The sequence below is a fragment of the Chrysemys picta genome, chromosome 12 (genome assembly GCF_011386835.1).
Source record: "Chrysemys picta bellii isolate R12L10 chromosome 12, ASM1138683v2, whole genome shotgun sequence".
NCBI lineage: Eukaryota > Metazoa > Chordata > Testudines > Emydidae > Chrysemys > Chrysemys picta.
In genome coordinates, this window is record NC_088802.1 from 26821076 (window position 1) to 26839178 (window position 18103).

The 18103-nt window shown below is 53.5% G+C and overlaps 1 protein-coding gene and 1 pseudogene across 7 annotated transcripts; one reads left to right on the top strand and one right to left on the bottom strand.

Moving 5' to 3' along the window:
• Window positions 1-8767: 8767 nt before the first annotated feature.
• LOC101933313 (zinc finger protein 239-like) lies at window positions 8768-17460 on the bottom strand. 7 transcript variants are annotated; one of them, XM_042847350.2, is made up of 5 exons: window positions 17279-17460; window positions 16067-16253; window positions 11610-12706; window positions 11230-11294; window positions 8768-10099 (listed from the first exon to the last, which is right to left on the bottom strand). In XM_042847350.2, the coding sequence occupies exon 5, from the start codon at window positions 10089-10091 to the stop codon at window positions 9078-9080; it is 1014 nt and encodes a 337-aa protein (XP_042703284.2). In that variant the 5' UTR covers window positions 10092-10099; window positions 11230-11294; window positions 11610-12706; window positions 16067-16253; window positions 17279-17460; the 3' UTR covers window positions 8768-9077. The 7 variants fall into 7 exon arrangements, with proteins under 7 accessions (XP_042703284.2, XP_042703283.2, XP_065418677.1 ...); XM_042847349.2 differs by having other exon boundaries at window positions 8768-10102; XM_065562605.1 differs by lacking the exon at window positions 16067-16253 and having other exon boundaries at window positions 8768-10102.
• A 161-nt stretch (window positions 17461-17621) lies between these two features.
• Window positions 17622-18103, top strand: part of LOC101933783 (zinc finger protein 850-like) — a 60303-nt pseudogene continuing 59821 nt past the window's right edge.

Consider the following 18103-nt stretch of genomic DNA (forward strand, 5'->3'; position numbering starts at 1 on the left):
AGGAGTCCTGACTCCCAGGCCCCACTGCTCTAACTACTAGCCACCACTCCTCTCCCAGAGCTCGTGATAGCACCCAGGAATCCTGACTCCCAGCCCTCCCACTCTAACCACTAGATTCCTCTCCCGCAACCAAACGTGATTGTGGGATCTCAGTGAAAGCCTTAAAAGGCTCTTCATTCTCAAATTTCCTGTGCTGTAAACACAAAAAATAAGTTGGGGCTTCTGTGTGTGACACACACAGAGTGTGATTTGACCAAATTCAATTAGCTAGCCTGTGGCAAAGCCAGGAAATGAGACCTCGATGAGGAGCCTTATGACCATTTGTTTTTAAACAAAGCAATCTTCCTAGAATGGTGCAGAATGAGAAAAGGTTATTAATGTATGTATTTATTTATTGACATTTCCATAATTGCTTCTGATCAATTTTGGCCATGCCCAAGTAGATCAATACCATTCGTGCTATTATGGATATATGGACATATTATGGCAGCAGTCACCAGGTGGCACTACAGGACAATCTTAAAAGTTCTTTTTCTTAGGGTGTGGGCACTGTTCAGTTTTTGAAGATGTTGTTAATTTTGCAATGCAGATTCTGTTTGGGGAGCTGTGGCTGTGGTAAACAGCAAGGGAATTTAGAGTAGAGTTAAGTCAAGTTTTGGGGCAGAGGTGCTTCTCACAAACTAGGAATTAGTGTTGGGCTGAGATTTTTAAAAGGCAGGTTTGCCTGCATCCCATTTATGACCACCTCTGTTCAAGGACTGATGGATATAGTGTAAATACAAAGCTCGCAATAGAACATACCCTGACTCTGCACCATCGATTTCTCCTTCAAAGCAACTGACCTGCAAGGCTCTGACATCTGCTACCGCTTGGCAAAGGGGGCTACAGTATATAGTCAATAAATAAGATAGCTATTATCGTTACTTGTGTCAATATTTAGCTTCTGTTCAGCCACAGCTTCAAATGAAAGTTGCAGATCTGGAAATCAGGATCACAGTGTGTCAAGCTGTGGACTCAAGAAAAGTGGCACCCTGAAATAACCATACCTTCTGCAGCCAGTGTAGTGTCAAAAGCTGCTAGAGGCATGGATTACTTCTATCTTGTGTGTAATTCCTTATCCTGGAGGACAGAGATGGGGGAATTCACCTTACCACACCCTGCACAGGCAAAAGCATCCAGTGGGTCTCCTAAAATCAGCCCCCAGATTCAATTTGCCACTCCATCCCCTCCTCTCAGCTTTTTCCGTCCTAGGAAAAACCCACCAGCAGCTCCCTGTTTGATAATCCCCTTCTTGATCCATCTCCACTGCAGCTCTTTACCTTCCAGGGGCTGGGATGATCTGGAACAAAATGTGGATGTTACACTGTGGCCAGTCAAGGTGAGAAGGACAATTGGGAAGGTTTCAGAAGGAGCTTTAGTCCATTTCACACTGATTCCCCCCAGGCTCTTTCCCCGCAGACAGTCACTGACACTACACCAGGGCTACCCCCACAGAGACATTTTTATCCCCTCTCCCCTCGTGTCCCTGAGCCAAATGCTAGCCAGGAGCAGAATCAAAGGAGCTGCTTTGGGGATTCCCCCGATACAGTCCCCAGGACAGCACTTTCTACAGTTTTGACAGGACTATCCAAAGGTCCCGGCTTTGGCTGCTGCTGCTCCCACTGGCTGGCTCCTCGCTGCATTTCTGCTCTAGAACTTGACTTTGTGGTTATTATTGAGCTGCTCACCCAGAGGTGGCTGTTTTTTAGCACTGGGTGAGCAATCCCGGTGCAGTGTGACTGTTATCCAGCTGCCTGGTGGTGTCTGCGTTTCAGTGAGCATCACAGCCTGGCATTCCTGAAAACCATAGATTGTTTTCCAAAGAGGGTCTCTGCTTTTCAGGTCACTAACCCTGCTCTGGATTCCCATTGGACTGGCCCTTATCCCCCTCTCCTGTGTGTACAGAGCCCAGCAAGGGGATAAATAAACCTCAAGTGGCTGCTCCCTGGCTGTTGTGCAAGGCATCAGAGGCACCCCGTATCCCCTGTTCACCAGTGAGAGCAGCCAAACCTGCTCCTGGGTGAGGTACATCTGTGCATCCCTCCATCTTAGATATGGCTCGCTGGGCTCTACCTCTCACCAGGGCCAAAAAAACCCTCCCCTTGCTGGGTAATAACTCCCCTTAAACTTCTTCCATACATTTCCTCCTTCCCACGGGAAACCTGACTCAGTACTGTTCCACAGCTGGGACGAGAACCCAGGAATCCTGGTTGCCAACCCCCCCTCAAGCCCACTCCCCTGTCAGAGCTGGCACTAGAACCCAGGAGTCCTGGTTCCTAATCCCCCACGGGCCATTCCCCTGCCAGAGAACCCAGGAGTCCTGGTTGCCAACCCCCCTCAAGCCCACTCCCCTCCCAGAGCTGCAAATAGAACCCAGGAATCCTGACTCCTATGCCATGGGGGGAAGGGAGCTCAGGAACTATGGCCCATTGTCTCTCTGGTTTCTCTCCAGAAGAACTGAGTGGTTTGGTTGAGGGGGGCACCTGCCCCACTAGGAACTGAGCTGTGAGCACAGCAGAAAGCCAGAGCCCACAGGGGGCATGTTCAGGGGATCTGGGAGGGCAAAAGGAACTCTCCTGCCTGTACGGGACCCTGCCAGGGCTGAGAAACCTGCGGGGGCGAGGAAGGATATGTTTGGGACGCTGAACCTGCCCGTCAGTGGGGGAATTCACAGGGACAGAGATTTCAGCACCATAGGGCCCATTTCCCATCCTCCCAACCCTGGGGCTGGAGCAGAGCCAGCATCCCATAGAGGGAGCCCTGGGCCACATTAACAGGGGCGGGGGCGGGGAATGTGGTCCCGTGGCAGTTGGGAGGAGGCAGCAGTGGGGAGGGGCAGGTGACTGGCGGCTGGTGGTTGTGAAGAGCTGGGGTGTGGCACACTGGGGCTGGACAGGCTCCATTGGGGTCTCTTGCTCTTCATTTCCCCTCCTGTGGGCCTGCCAGGCTGGCAGAACATGGTGACCCGGACCTGGAGCCACAAAGGGACTTAGTAACGCTGAACTTGTAACGCTGAACGTTGCAACACCTAACTTTTTCAGAGGCAGATTAAGGTTTCGTGTGGCCCTGGGCCAGAGCAAGTGGGGGGCCCCCTCCCGCCTGCAGTCCTGCCCTCGTTCTTCCCCTTCAGCCCCACCCGTTCCACCCACGGTCCCATCCCATGCCACCCCCCCACTGTGCCCCCCATTTGCTTCTTTCTGCCCCCCCCCCCACTGCAGCCCCAAGACTGGAGAACTCTGTGCCCCTCCCTCCCCTGCCAGGGCCCTGGGGCCGCAGCGGCCAGTGAGTGCTCCCCCAGCCCTGAGGCTATGGCAGGGAGCCAGAGCTCCTCCAGTCCCGGAGCCACAGTCGGGGTCCAGGTGCAGGGGCTTCCCCCCTGCCCTGTGCTTCTGCCGGGGAGCAGGGCCAGGGTGCAGGGGATTCCCCCTCCCACCTGGCACTACTGCCGGGTAGTGGAGCAGGATCGGGGCACGGGGGCTTCCCCCACCCTGCACGACCCTTGTCTGCTGGGGGTGGGGCGTCCATTTTTCTGGTGGCCCCTAATTGGCCGGGGCCTCTGGGCAGAGGCCCTGTGGGCCCATTGGTTAATCCGCCATTGCTTTTAGTCACCTTGAAAATCACTGGAACAACACTGGGATCCACAAAGCTTGAGTGAGCCACCTCGGCTCCTCCCCCACCCCACCCCACAATGCGTGGGGAGAGAGAGGGGCCTTAGACTGGGATCCACAAAAGCTGGCACACTCTATGGAGAGGAGAGCCCCCTCAGACAGTCAGCGGGAGATGCCAATGTGGGGTGTGTGTCCCAAGTCCCTCTCATGGAGTTGGGCACCTTGCTCTGATCGTGATCCATGGGTGGCCCCTCTCCTGGAGCCGGCGGCTTAGGCACCTACACTGTTTCTTGTGAGAATGAGGTAGGCGCCTGCCTCACTCCATGCAAAACAAACAGCCATGGAGAAGATGGCAATACCCCCACAACTAACTTTTAACCCAGTAGCTAGAGCACTTACCTGAGGTGCTGGAGACCCAGGTTCAAGACCCCACCTTCTACCTCAGAGGGAGAAAGGCTCTAAACAGCGTAGTCTGTCATGAGAGCAGCCTAACCACCGAGCTATGGGACAGGCTGATAGAGGAAAGGTGAGGACTAGCTCCTAGTACAGGGGTGGCTACACTGCAGCTTGTGAGCCACCTGTGGCTCTTTTATAGTTAAAGTGCGGCTCCCGGAGCCCACCATAAGAACAACCATCACCGGGTCAGACCAAAGGTCCATCTTGCCCAGTATCCTGTCTTCCGACAGTGGCCATTGCCAGGTGCCCCAGAGGGAATGAACACAACAGGTAATCATCAAGTGATCCATCCCCTGTTGCTCATTCCCAGCTTCTGGCAACAGAGGCTAGGGACACCATCCCCCGCATCCTGGCTAATGGGGGATGCCCCCCCCCTTCTCTACCTAACAGACAGGTGGGGAGGGGAGCTTGTGGCTTCTGCCCTCTGGTGGGGCTCAGGGCTTCAGTCCCGTGGGGTGCACCTACTGGGGCCCTGAGCCTTGGCAGGTGCCTGCCATGGGGCAGGGGAGCCCCACAGAGCTGAAGGCCCGAGCCCCAGCAGGCACGCCCGGCTCTCGAGGTTATGAAGATTATCGGATGCGGCTCAGAGGGTCAGTACATTTGGCCACCCCCGTCCTAGTACATGGCACCACCTTAACAAGCCACTGGGGACATCCAGAGCTGGGAGCCACTGTGTTACCCCTCGGCCTCAGCAAAAGTGAGTTGTGCTGGAGATTAGACGGTGTGTCAGCTCCCTACCACACCTCTCTGTTTTCCTCACCAGCAAACTGCTCGGCACTCTCCCAGCCCAACCCTGCTAACAACTGGTGAACACCAGCCCCCGAATGCCTCCAAGATGGTTCTCTGCAATGCACAGCCCCTATCACTCTACATTCACAGAAGATATTAAGTTCACTTCTCTGTTAAAGAGTCAGTACGTTACAGCTTGTTAACTGAACTAGGGTAAACACACCCTTCCCTTGAAACACAGCCCTGAGTTGCTTTGTATTGAAAGTAAAACAAGTGTATTAAACAAAAGTCAAAGATTAAGGGCATGGCTACACTTGCAGATGTAGAGCGCTGGGAGTTAAACCAGCCTTCGGAGACCGTAGCAGGGAAAACGCTGCCGTGTGTTTACACTCTCAGCTGGAAGCGCACTGGCCTGGCCACATTAGCAGCTCTTGCAACGCCACAAAGAGCAGTGCATTGTGGTAGCTAGCCCAGCGTTCAAGTGGCTGCAACGTGCTTTTCAAATGTGGGGGGTGGGGTGGAGTGTGACAGGGAGTGTGTTGTGTGTATGTGGGGGGGGGAGAGAGTGGGTTTTTGGGGTGCTGAGAGTGTGTCAGCATGCTGCTTTGTAAGTTCAGACCCCTTCTCCCCTCCGCCCCCGCCTCTCTCTCACACACTCACAGCAAGCAGCATTCCACACTAATGGCTTGCTTTGTCCCGGAGCAGATAAACAGCCGGCTGTCAGAAACGGAGCTTTGAAAGGGGATAGCCACATTCCTACAGCCGATTCCAAAAAAATGACAAAAGTGGCCTCTTGACTTAAGGGGATTATGGGACGTTTCCAGAGGCCGATCAAAGCGCAGTAATGCAACACCTCATTCACGCTGATGCTCGGGCGTTTCAGCCGAGGCACAGCAAGCGTTATGCTTCTCGTGGAAGTGGATTACCAGGAGCGCTCCAGCTGCACAGTCCAGGCGCTCTAAGTGCCTTGCCAGTGTGGTTGGATCAGGAGTTAGGGTGCCCGGGACTGCTTTAATGCACTCTAACTTGCAAGTGTAGCCAAGCCCTAAGTGATACCTGGTAGAAGGAATAAAAACAGAAAGGGTTACAAACAAACAAAAGTAAAAATACGCTTCCTAATGGCTAGGAGCTAAGTTAACAAGCTCCAATCTTTGTACAAGGTAGTTTCCTCACTAGTCTTCCATTAGGGTGATCAGATGTCCCGATTTCATAGGGACAGTCCCGATTTTTGGGTCTTTTTCTTATATAGGCTCCTATTACCCCCGACCCCCTGTCCCGATTTTTCACTTTTGCTGCCTGGTCACCCTATCTTCCGTTCCCAGCAATGGCTGGCTAGCTTTCAGCCAGGAGCCCCGCTGTCGGAGTTCAAGGTGCTGGTTTTCCTTGTCTCCTCAGCTGAAGGATAATTTAGGGATTTGCTCCCTGTCTCTTTATAACCCAGTAAACCTTAGAAATGTCTTATTCTGACATGTCTCCACAGCTACAGTTCCTTTTCCCTGCTGGGGGTGGATGTTATCCCATGCTGTCTGTCTCTATGCTGCCTCACCTTCTCTTCCGCTGGCGATTTAGACGATGCAAATGATCTTTTCCTGCAAGCGCTGATACAAATGAATAGCCCACTGAATTTGGCCACACCTGGTTTCAGGTGTTGGCCTCTTTTCTTTGTCTGGAGAAAACCTTTTGTTTATCAACTCTCCCTGACATGCCTGGTTTAAACACCTTCTAATCACAGGCTTTAAGGCAGTGAGTATCCAGAGTTCCACCTACAGCACTGTCACATACAATTCTGAATGATATTGACCAGCGTGTTATTAGTTTTTGAATGATAACTCACAACACAGACACTGACTTTTTTTCCCCGAGTGGGTGCTTCACCCCTGCTCTGCCTCTTCCCTCCCCCAATCTGCCCCTCTCCCTGAGCCCATCCCTCACATGCCTTCTGCTAGCTTCTCTCCACCTCCCACCCCAAGCGCCTTCCACTAGCTGCTCGCTGCTCTGCTGGCCGTTCGGGGCCTGCTGAACAGCTGATCAGTGGCCAGCCTGGGCTGGAACCACTGTGGATGGTGGGTGCTGAGCACCCCCTATTTTCTTTCTGTGGGTGCTTGAGCCCCGGAGCACCCACGGAGTTGGTGCCTATGATTCATAGGGCATATTTTGCACAGATATTATTGCAGTAGTGTGCAGGGTGTGAATCCCGTGGTGCCTAGGATCACAACAACCCAGGAAAAGACAAGCAATGGGCCATTAAAGTTGATGGGGAAAACACTGAAACAACCTGAAACTAGGGTTACCATACGTCCAGATTTTCCCGGACATGTCCGGCTTTTTGGGCTCCAAATCCCCGTCCGGGGGGAAATCCCAAAAAGCCGGACATGTCCGGGAAAATCGGGACATGCGGGGCCGGCGGTGCTGGGCCGGGGGTGCCGAGGGCCGGCGGTGCCGGGGGCCCCGAGGGCCGGCGGTGCCGGGGGCCGGGGGCGCCGAGGGGTCGGTGGTGCTGGGGGCCGGGGGCGCCGAGGGCCGGCGGTCAGCGGTGCCGGGGGCGCCGAGGGCCAGCGGTCGGCGGGACCGGGGGCACCGAGGGTCGGCGGTGCCAGGGGCCGGCGGTGCCGGGGGCGCCGAGGGCCGGCGGTCGGCAGTGCCGGGGGCCGGGGGCGCCGAAGGCTGGTGGTCGGCCTTGCCGGGGGCGCCGAGGGCCGGCGGTCGGCAGTGCCGGGGGCCGGCGGCGCCGAGGGCCGGTGGTCGGCGGTGCCGGGGGCGCCAAGGGCCGGCGGTCGGTGGTGCTGGGGGCCGGGGGCACCAAGGGCCGGCGGTCGGCGGTGCCGGGAGCCGGCGGTGCTGAGCGCCAGGGGCCGGCGGGTGCTGAGCGGGCCGGGGGTGCTCGGCCGGGAGTCCGGGGGCCGGGCCAGGGGGTGCTGAGCAGGCCGGGGATGCTCGGCCGGGGGCCGGGCCCGGGGCCGGGCCCGGGGCCGGCACCCCAGGGCCCGAGCCAACCCAGGCTGGAGACGCCGGGGGGGCCAGATTGGGCCGCGTCTCCTCCCCCCACACCCCTCTTACCTGCTTCAGGCTTCCCGCGAATCAAATGTTTGCGGGAAGCAGGGGAGGGGGCGGAGTTGGGGCGGGGACTTTGGAGAAGGGGCGGAGGCGTGGGCGGGGCTGGGGGCTGGCCCGTGGAGTGTCCTCCTTTTGGAGGCTCAAAATATGGTAACCCTACTGAAACTGAAAAGAAAACCCCAGTCTTGGAAAACTAATAGTAATAATGATAATGAAACTTTCCCTCCCCTAGTGCTTCTGTCCTCCTGAGCCACTGAATACACAGTAATTCCACTTCTGAGGGAGGTGGGTAATTGTTATTTCCATTGTAGAGATGGGAGGAAGGGGAGGGAAGTGACTGCACAGGAGACATTAGCAGAGCTGGTTACCCAACCCTGGAAACCTGACTGCCACCTTCACCCCAGTCTAACCTCTAGAGATCAGCCCCATCTCCAGGATTCCTGCATCCAAATTCCCCCTGCTCTCGCTATTACACCACACCGCCCTCATGGGAACAGTGCAATCCCCCAAGGACCCCACCTCTCTGGGGAATCTCCACCATGAATTCCCCAGTCCCCAGCCAGCTTCCTGCATCTGCAGAGCTGGCCAATACACTGAGCATCACTCTGACTAGGGTGACCAGATGTCCCGATTTTAAAGGGACAGTCACGATTTTGGGGGCTTTTTTGTATACAGGCACCTATTACCCTCCCACCCCCTGTCCCGATTTTTTACACTTGCTGTCTGGTCACCCTAGCTCAGACATTCTGTCACTTCAGATCGGCAGCTCTTCCTGCTGTATAACTACAGCCATGCAGGGCCCCTTGCTGCTTCCCTGAATATAATTCCCCTGTCCCTGCCTCAAGGTGCCCTAGAAGCTGCAGAGATGACTCAGACACAAATGATAATGGGGCATTTTTACTTCTTCCCTACACTGGAAAGTGTGTGTGGAACCCACAGAAACATCTCCCCACTGATCCCACCACTTGCTCCCCTCGAACCCTGAAATGACTCATCTCCCCAGTGCCCAGCATTTCCTCCTCCTCCGGGATCCGCCAACCACCCCCCATAGAAACCCCAACCATCCACCCGTCTGCTGTCCCTACCCAGATCATCCTCAAAGGAAGCACATTTGCGCTTTTTTTTTTTTTTTTTTTTTTGCTTCAGGAGGGCACAGACCCATTGCCCTGCAGGGACAGCTCCCGACACCTTCTATCCTGTGTGCAGTTTCTGGTGGGACATTAGAGAGACCTTCGCCTTGAAGCTTTTCCCACAGTCTAGGCATTTATAGGGTGTCTCTCCCATGTGGGTTCTCTGATGTCTAATTAGGGCTGAGCTCTGCGTGAAGCTTTTCCCGCAGTCCGGGCATTTATAGGGTCTCTCTCCGGAGTGGATTCTCTCATGTGTAATAAGGGCTGAGACCTGACTGAATCTTTCTTCACAGACGGGGCATTTATAGGGTTTCTCTCCTGTATGGATCCTTTGATGTGTAGTAAGGACTGATCTCACACTGAAACTTTCTCCACACTTGGGGCACTTATAGGGTCTCTCTCCCGTGTGGATTCTCTGATGCACAATAAGGTGTGAGCTCTGGCTAAAGGTTTCTCCACAGTCCAAGCACCTATAGGGTCTCTCTCCTGTGTGAATTCTCTGATGTTTAACAAGTTCTGAGCTCTGATTGAAGTTTTTCCCGCACTCAGGGCACTTATAGGGTTTCTCTCCCGTGTGGGTTCTCTGATGTTTACTAAGTTCTGAGCTCTGATTGAAGCTTTTCCCACAGATGGGACATCGGTAGGGCCTCTCTCCTGTGTGAATTCTTTGATGTCGAAGAAGGTCTGAACTCTGCTTAAAGCTTTTCCTGCAGTCAGGGCAGCTATAAGGTCTCTCTCCTGTGTGAACTCTCTGATGTACAATCAGGTTTGATCTCTGGTTGAAGCTTTTCCCGCACTCAGCACATTCATGCCGTTTCTCTTTAGTGCTGATTCTCAGCTGCATTGTGGTCCCATTGTGGTCCTCCAAATCTCCCCCATGGTGACTGGATTTTCTCTGTCCATCTCCTAGGGGGTTTCCCAGCTGCCCCTCTGGCCTGTATTGAGTCTCACAGGATTCTCCCAGCTCAGAACTTTGGAAAATACCCTCTTCGGGTCTTCCCAGCAATATCCCACGCGGTTCCACTTGCTCAAGACTTTTCTGCTGAGGACTCTCTTCCTCGTTCTCACTCACCATCACATCACCTGCTGGGACAGAGAGAGAATCCAGACAGGAGTCAGTCCCTGTGCCAGGGGGAAAGGGTACCTGAGAAAGGGGATGAGAATGGGGAAAACAAACCCAAATAACTTCTGGGGAGATCAAAAACTCAGGAGTAGAATCTGAATCCCAAGACCTTCCTCCAAACAGAGAGAGAAGAGAGGACCAATTCTGCCTCTTCATCCTATCTGAACATTCAGAGAGACATGAGCTGCTGCCAGATGTTGGTCAGGGTGGGAGGAAAGCCATGAGTAACATCTGCCAGGAAGATATGACACCTCATGGGCATAATCTTGACTAGGGTTGAGATGAGGTAGAAATGGGGGAGTTTATGGGGTCTGTGTGAGAATCCCAGATGTTTATGCCAAGGCTGGATGATTTCTGCATCTGTTCAAACAATTCCTCACCTGACCGGCACCTCTCAGGATCTCTCTTTCCATGGACCCCTGGTGAGCTAGGACTCATGGCTCTTCCCCCATTTCCAGCTAGGAGATCATGTTGGCTGTGGGAACTGGAAACCCAGCTCAGGGGAAAGAAAACAGCTGAGGCTGAGACGAGGGTTTTACAGTTATTCTCAGGCACAGCTGTTTCCAGATGTGCCAGGTAGTGCCTTTGTATAAACCAAATGGATTCAAAAATGGTCTTGGAGATCCTTTTGGGGAGGTCGGGTGTTTATAGTGGCATGTGATTCCTGCAGAAGGAGATCCCCAGATCTCCATAAATTGGGGAGTCTTATGACTCTGGCTTAGGAATTGGACCATCTCTTACTCCTTTCTAATATTGTGAGACCAAAGCCCTCTCGAGGCATGGACCCAGTTCTCTGTAGGGAGGGACACTGTGCGCCCATGTTTAATAATACAGAGAGGAACATGCAACTCTTCCTCTCCATTGGAAGTTCTGGGGATGGACTAGCATCTCCAATAACCCTAACCCTAACCCTAAATCTCCTCTCCCTTGGAAGAGGGTGTGGAGTGGTCATATGGATTCTGGGGGTGATGGGGCTGATCCCCCTGAAATATAAGGGAGCAGGGAAGAACCCTGAGCAGAAGCCAACCCAGGTGCCTCAGAGACACCCCCACCCCCAGCTTCTAATTCCTAAGGGTACAGGAATCCTTACCCAGCGAGGTCACATTCTCACAATTCTCCTGCACGATGAGTCTCCTTCTTGAAGGTCACTGGCCCCTGAAATAGCAAGAGATCCTCATTCATTTCCTGTTGCCCCAGTCACAATCCCACCAGCTCACTCCAGGAGAGGGCTGGAAAATCCCCCTCCCCACAGAGAACAGGGAACTTTCCTGGGGAGAGGTGGAAAATTTCCAGACGTTTTAATTGAAAACATACTGGTTGTGAGGTGAAAACCTGATGCCCAAGAGCCGCCGACTCTACTGAATGCATCATGAATCTCATGATATTTAGTCTGGAGTTTTAGAAGTTTCCCATGATCTCACAATTCCTGACGCAGAACTCACTTGTTTTCCCTTGTTCATCTCCCATTACCTTCAGAAATGCTGAAGTCAAGCCATCCTTATTCAAGAGAGAGAAGGGTGATATCTTTTATCGGTTCAACTTCTGTTGGGGAGAGAGACAAGCTTTCGAGCTTACACAGAGCTCTTCTCCAGGTCTGGGAAAAGTACTAAAATCAGGGTGTCACAGCTAAATGCAAAGTGGAACAGATTGCTTACAAAGCCCCATTCAAGGTGAAGTGGCCTGTTAACACCACTGTAGTAGTCATAGAACAAAAAGGGGGTTAGAGAGTTACAGATTGTTGTAATAAAACCATAAGCCATAAAATCAGTGTCTCTATTCAGTCCATGATTTTTAGAGTCTAGCAAAGTTATGAATTTAAGCCTCCAGGTTCGTCTTTTGAAGGTATGGAGCAGGTTTCTTTTGAGGATGAGGACTGAGAGTTCACATACAGAGTGATTATTTTGTGAAAAGTGCTCACCCACAGGTGATAGAGCGTTTTTGTCTTTTTGCATTTTTATGTGTCAGTTCATTCGAGAGCGTAGAGATTGTCTGGTTTCACCCACGTAGTTGTTACTGGGGCATTTAGTGCATTGGGTGAGGTACACCCTATGTCATGATGGGCATGTGTAGGACCCATGGATCTTGAAAGGTGTGTTCTGGGGGGTGTTGATCATTGTAGCAGTGGAGATATGTCTGCAGGTTTTCCATCTGTTGTTCTGGCAGGGTCTGGTGCTGCTTTGAGTTGGTGTGTTCTGGTCTGCCCATCCAGACTAATAGTCATTGATGGAGCCATCTTCTTTGGTGGAGTGTCCTTGTTTAGTAAAGGTGGTTTTAAGTGTGTTAAGGTATGTATCCTGGACTTTTTCCTCAGAGCATAATCTGTGGCATCTGAGTGCCTGGCTGTAGATAACTGATTTCTTGATATGTTTGGGGCAATTATTGGATCTGTGAAGGTATGTGTGGTGATCTGTGGGTTTCTTGTATATTGCTGTCTGTAGGGTTCCATTATTGCAGCTGATTGCTGTCCAGGAAGTTGATGCTAGTGTGGAAGTATTCCAGAGAGAGTTTAATGGATGGGTGATGGTTGTTGAAGTTGTGGTGGAAATCTGTGAGGGAGCTGAGGTAATCTGTCCATAGGATGAAAATATCATTGATATATCTCAGGTACATCATTGGTTTCATGGTTCATTTGTCTAGAAATTTTTCTAGGAAAAGGCTGGCATTTTGGGGAGCCACCTTAGTAATACCTATGACTGTTCCCGTAGTAGAGTTGAGGACTATTATTGTTCATTCAATAATTATTCATTATTATTCCAGATGGCCGCCATTTCCCTACAGATCTTCCAGGCATATGGAAGTAAGGCAGCTCCTAGTAAGGGTCACCAGTTCCTATTGTTTTCAGTGTGGTTGAAGCTATGTTCTCCTCAGGGAATATGGCTGGGGCCCTGTGGTTAGTTGGCTGGATATATAAGAACATAAGAATGGTTTATACTGGGTCAGACCAACGGTCCATCTAGCCCAGTATCCTGTCTACCGACAGTGGCCAATGCCAGGTGCCCCAGAGGGAATGAACAGAACAGGTAATCATCAAGTGATCCATCCTCTGTTGCCCATTCCCAGCTTCTGGCAAACAGAGGCTAGGGACACCATCCCTGCCCATCCTGGCATGGACCTATCCTCCATGAATTTATCTAGTTCTTGTTTGAACTCTACTATAGTCTTGGCCTTCACAACATCCTCTGACAAGGAGACACCATGCATAGAAAAGGAGACACGGGAAGCTAGAGCGAGACTGAGGAGGTTGCAGGGGAATTAGTGAGGGGTGGAGTGGGCGAGAGGTGGATTGTGGGGCAGTGCGCAGGGTCGTCCATGTCCAGGGGGCAGACTGAGGGGGGAGGAGGTGAGTGAGATCCTGGGAGGGGAGCAGGAGACAGACAGAAGAGGGTAATGAGTGAGGGGCAGCAGGGAGAATGTGGGATGATGCAAGGCACATGGGGACAAGAGGGAAACAGAGGCCCATAGGAGTATGTGGGAGGGGAGAGAGGGAGGCTGAGAGCAGTGCAGGGGGATTTGTGGGGACCAGACTGAGCCTGACAATGGTTATGGGGAATGGCATGGATTAGGGAGTGCAGGGGAATGTGGGGTGCAGGGTTGGAAGCTGTGGGGGTTTGCAGATAGGGAGCACAGGGGCATGTAGGGTGGCTGATGTGAGAGGTACACGGAAGGTGTACAGGGAACAGTGGGTGACTAGAGGGGCAGGTGTGAAGAGGAGACTGTGAGGATCAGGGGAGAAGAGACTGGTGACAGAGCAGTGATGAGGGAGGGTGTGGAACTGGACACAGAGTGGCAGCTCCCCCTATCCCAGGAGTAGGGGAGGGTCAGTGGGTGGAATCTCCCTGTGAGGAGGGAGGCTGCAATTTTGCATGTGCACTGTGGCAGGTGGAGTTTTGCTCTTGTGATGCAATATGCACACACACACTATCTCTCTCTCTCTCTCTCTCACGAAGGGGGCAGGTCGCTTCCCTCCACAGGCTTAACCACCAGAAGATAAATAAAATCACCCCTCCCCACAAAGTGTATTTTTAAACCTTGTGATATTCAAGCCCAGTTCCCAACTTTCCAGAGTGACTTGAATGCGCTGGCTGTGCGCCTCTGATGTCTGCGTGGTCAGTCGTTTGTTACCTCTCATAGGGGAATTTCCACCTCCTACTGCTGGAGTTCTCCCTACAACTTATGCCCCACATTAAAGCAGGCTCAGAAGGGATTTCATTTGCTGGGCTCCTACCTTTCTGCATTCCCCACCCCACCTATACCCAGACCAAACCCACCAGCAGTTCTGTCCTTTCCCTGTCCCCTGGGAGGACTGGGTGATCTGGAGCAAAATATGGCTGTTACGCTGCAGCTTGCCAGGGTGAGAACAGCGGCTGGAGCAATTCTAAACTCTGTGACATTGGGGAAGATGCTTAGTCATGTTTTTACCTTGTTGATCCAGAATCGCCCTTTGCATGTGCACCCACAACTCTGCGCCCACAACTCTTTTGCATGCATCCCTCTCGCCCTCTATCAGAGTGTGCACATGGCATCCATGTGCACATGCCCAGCATATGAAAACATCCCAGGGCAGGCTACATTTTGGATGCCAATTCAGAGACCAGGTTTAAATATTTTGTCCCTGTTATTTCAGAGTTTTGGGGAATGTCAGTTTTCTATGGAAAAAAAATCAATGAAATAACCATGCACCAGCCCTGCCCCTCTCTATCACTTTGCATCTGAGGCTCTCAAAGTTCTTAGTCCCTGTGCAGTGGGTCAGGCTCAGTCAAAGTCATGTCTAGTTGGCAGCCAGTTTCAAGCAGAGTGCCCCAAGGGTCGGTCCTGGGGCCAGTTTTGTTTAATATCTTTATTAATGATCTGGAGGATGGTGTGAACTGCACTCTCAGCAAGTTTGCAGATGACACTAAACTAGGAGGCATAGTAGATACACTAGAGGGTAGGGATCGGATACAGAGGAACCTAGACAAATTAGAGGATTGGGCCAAAAAAAACCTGATGAGGTTCAACAAGGACAAGTGCAGAGTCCTGCACTTAGGACGGAAGAATCCCATGCACTGCTACAGACTAGGGACCGAATGGCTAGGTAGCAGTTCTGCAGAAAAGGACCTAGGGGTCACAGTGGACGAGAAGCTGGATATGAGTCAACAGTGTGCTCTTGTTGCCAAGAAGGCTAACGGCATTTTGGGCTGTATAAGTAGGGGCATTGCCAGCAGATCGAGGAATGTGATCGTTCCCCTTTATTCGACATTGGTGAGGCCTCATCTGGAATACTGTGTCCAGTTTTGGGCCCCACACTACAAGAAGGATGTGGAAAAATTGGAAAGAGTCCAGCGGAGGGCAACAAAAATGATTAGGGGTCTGGAGCACATGACTTATGAGGAGAGGCTGAGGGAACTGGGATTGTTTAGTCTCCAGAAGAGAAGAATGAGGGGGGATTTGATAGCAGCCTTCAACTACCTGAAGGGGGGTTCCAAAGAGGATGGAGCTCGGCTGTTCTCAGTGGTGGCAGATGACAGAACAAGGAGCAATGGTCTCAAGTTGCAGTGGGGGAGGTCCAGGTTGGATATCAGGAAAAACTATTTCACTAGGAGGGTGGTGAAACACTGGAATGCGTTACCTAGGGAGGTGGTGGAGTCTCCTTCCTTGGAGGTTTTTAAGGCCCGGCTTGACAAAGCCCTGGCTGGGATGATTTAGCTGGGAATTGGTCCTGCTTTGAGCAGGGGGTTGGACTAGATGACCTCTTGAGGTCCCTTCCAACTCTGATATTCTATGATTCTATGAAAGACCAGAGCCACAGAGACCTGCCCTAGGGGGAGAGACAGCGGAGACTAACCTCCCTGCCTGATGTAGCTTTTCAACTACATTTCCCAGCGCTTTAGAGGAACCCATCCTCTACAGCCCAGCCCCAGCCCTTTCCCCCGGGTCTCTCCCCTCACCTGCAGACTCCGGCTCAGGGGCTGGTGTCGGCAGAGCCTGGGGCTGCCCCAGGGGCTGGGTCCAGCCACTGCAGAAAGTCCCCCATTGGTTTCTCTGGTCTCTCCCTGATACAGAGCAGCAATTGCTTGGTCCAGGTCTCCAGATCACAATGGAGGCAGCAGTAGCTTCTTCTAGGAGCCTTGATTACTAATCAGTCAAAAGCAGGAGTCACACAGTGCATGATGTTCAGTTCCGCTATCTAGATAGACTGTATAGTTGTATTGCAGAAAAGCCTCAGAACCCTTAACTCCCCCCCTTCCCTCTTTCCCCTGCCAGCATCTGTTACAAAGGCTCTTAGCTGCTCAGCCCCTTCCTTGGTCCCTCGCTACCAACCTTTGCTGCAGCCCAGTCAGTGGGGCCAGTTGTAACTAAAGCCCAGAGCATCTGTCTGCCGGGAAAGAGCCTGGGGGGAATTGGGGTCTGACATGAACTAAAGCCCTTGCTGAAGCTTCCCCAATTGCCCTTCTTGCCCTGCCAGGCTGCTGAATAACAGCCACGTTTTGCTCCAGATCCTCCCAAGGGATGGTGAACATTTGCTAGTTTGCTGTCGCTGAGCAGGCCGGAGCAGTCTGAGCAGGCTCGGTAACATCTGCTAAAGCTGCTACCCTCACCTGCCCTCTGAATCTGGGTGGGGGGGTATGGTGGATTTTTACACACGAGCCATGTCTGTCATGTAGACCTGGCCTCAGTCCTTTCAGACCTCATGGGTGTGGAGCAAACAGGCCCCTGTCAGCACTGGAATGCTGAGGAGATTTACTCATCGCTGCGGAGTTCACAGGGACCCTCCGGCTTGTCTCAAGATAATGGGGTAGATTTTTAAATGAGGAATAACCCCCCACACACACTCCCCTGAGCCCCCCACTCTTCTCCTCTCGCTGGGGTGCCCCCCCTGCACAACCATGCTGCCTGTACCCCCCCTTTCCCCTCCATCTCCTTATTGCTCACCCCTCCCCTTTCGCCCAGGCACAGGGGGGACCTGCTGGGTCCTGATCCTGCTATCCCGCCCCCCAAGGCCTTTCTCTCCATTTCCTTCACCTGAACCACGACCCCCTAACCCTAACCCCTGCAAGGAAAATTTCTGCGCTAAAGTCCGGGACTGGCAGACATGCGAGGAGCAGCGATGGGGGGGGGGGAGACACCCAGCACTTTCCCCCCAGTTCTCCCTCGATTACCTGGAGTCTCCGGCTCCGCCTGGTGGGCTCCCGGCTCCCAGGAGAAGCAGCAGCAATAAATCGCAGCTCCCCGGCTGTGCTGAGCACAGAGAGCAGCGCCCTCGCCACCAGGCGCAGCACCCTCAGTGCTCCCCTGGCTACAGCGTGGCTGGGCAGCTGTTCCCGAGCTGGGGCCGGGTCAACATTGTATCTGCATTTCCGGAGCTGCCGCCGCCAGGGGGCTCTGCGCAGGGCTCGGGGAAAGGAGGCGGCTGATCGCTGAACTATCCCGCTCTCCCTGCTCAGGATATCGGGGTTGAACTTCCTCCCGGGTCAGACGGTGCCGCTGCCTGGTGTATGAGCCGGGGCTGAGCAGCTGCTGCTGCTGCCGCCCAGCGGGGTCTGTGGGGGAACAGACCTGCACTGACCCCCCTCTGTGCCCAGCCCGGGGGGACTTTCTCCGGGGGCTGGAACCAGCCCCTGGGGCAGCTCCGGGCTCTGCCGACACCAGCCCCTGAGCCGGAGCCTGCAGGTGAGGGGAGAGACCCGGGGGAAAGGGCTGGGGCCGGGCAGGAAAGTGACTCTGCACCAACGGCCAGGCACCGAGTCTCCCAGCCCGAGGGGAGGGGACGGGGCAGGAGGGAGACGGGGCAGAGACTGGCAGGGGCAGCAGGAGCAATCAGTGGGGAGGGAGGTCCTGACTCCCAGCCCTGCCCAGCCCCATTCCCTGCAGCCCCCCGGGGCCGATTGACTTTCCTGGGGAGAAGGGGAGGAGCAGGGAGAGGAAACGCCAGTTCCTGCCTCTGTCTGGTCCCCGCGCTGCTGGGGGGATGCGCTGCCCTGGGG

Excerpts from the sequence above, each read along its gene's own strand:
- LOC101933313 (XM_024113684.3), bottom strand. The coding sequence starts at position 10,091 with ATGGTGAGTGAGAACGAGGAAGAGAGTCCTCAGCAGAAAAGTCTTGAG.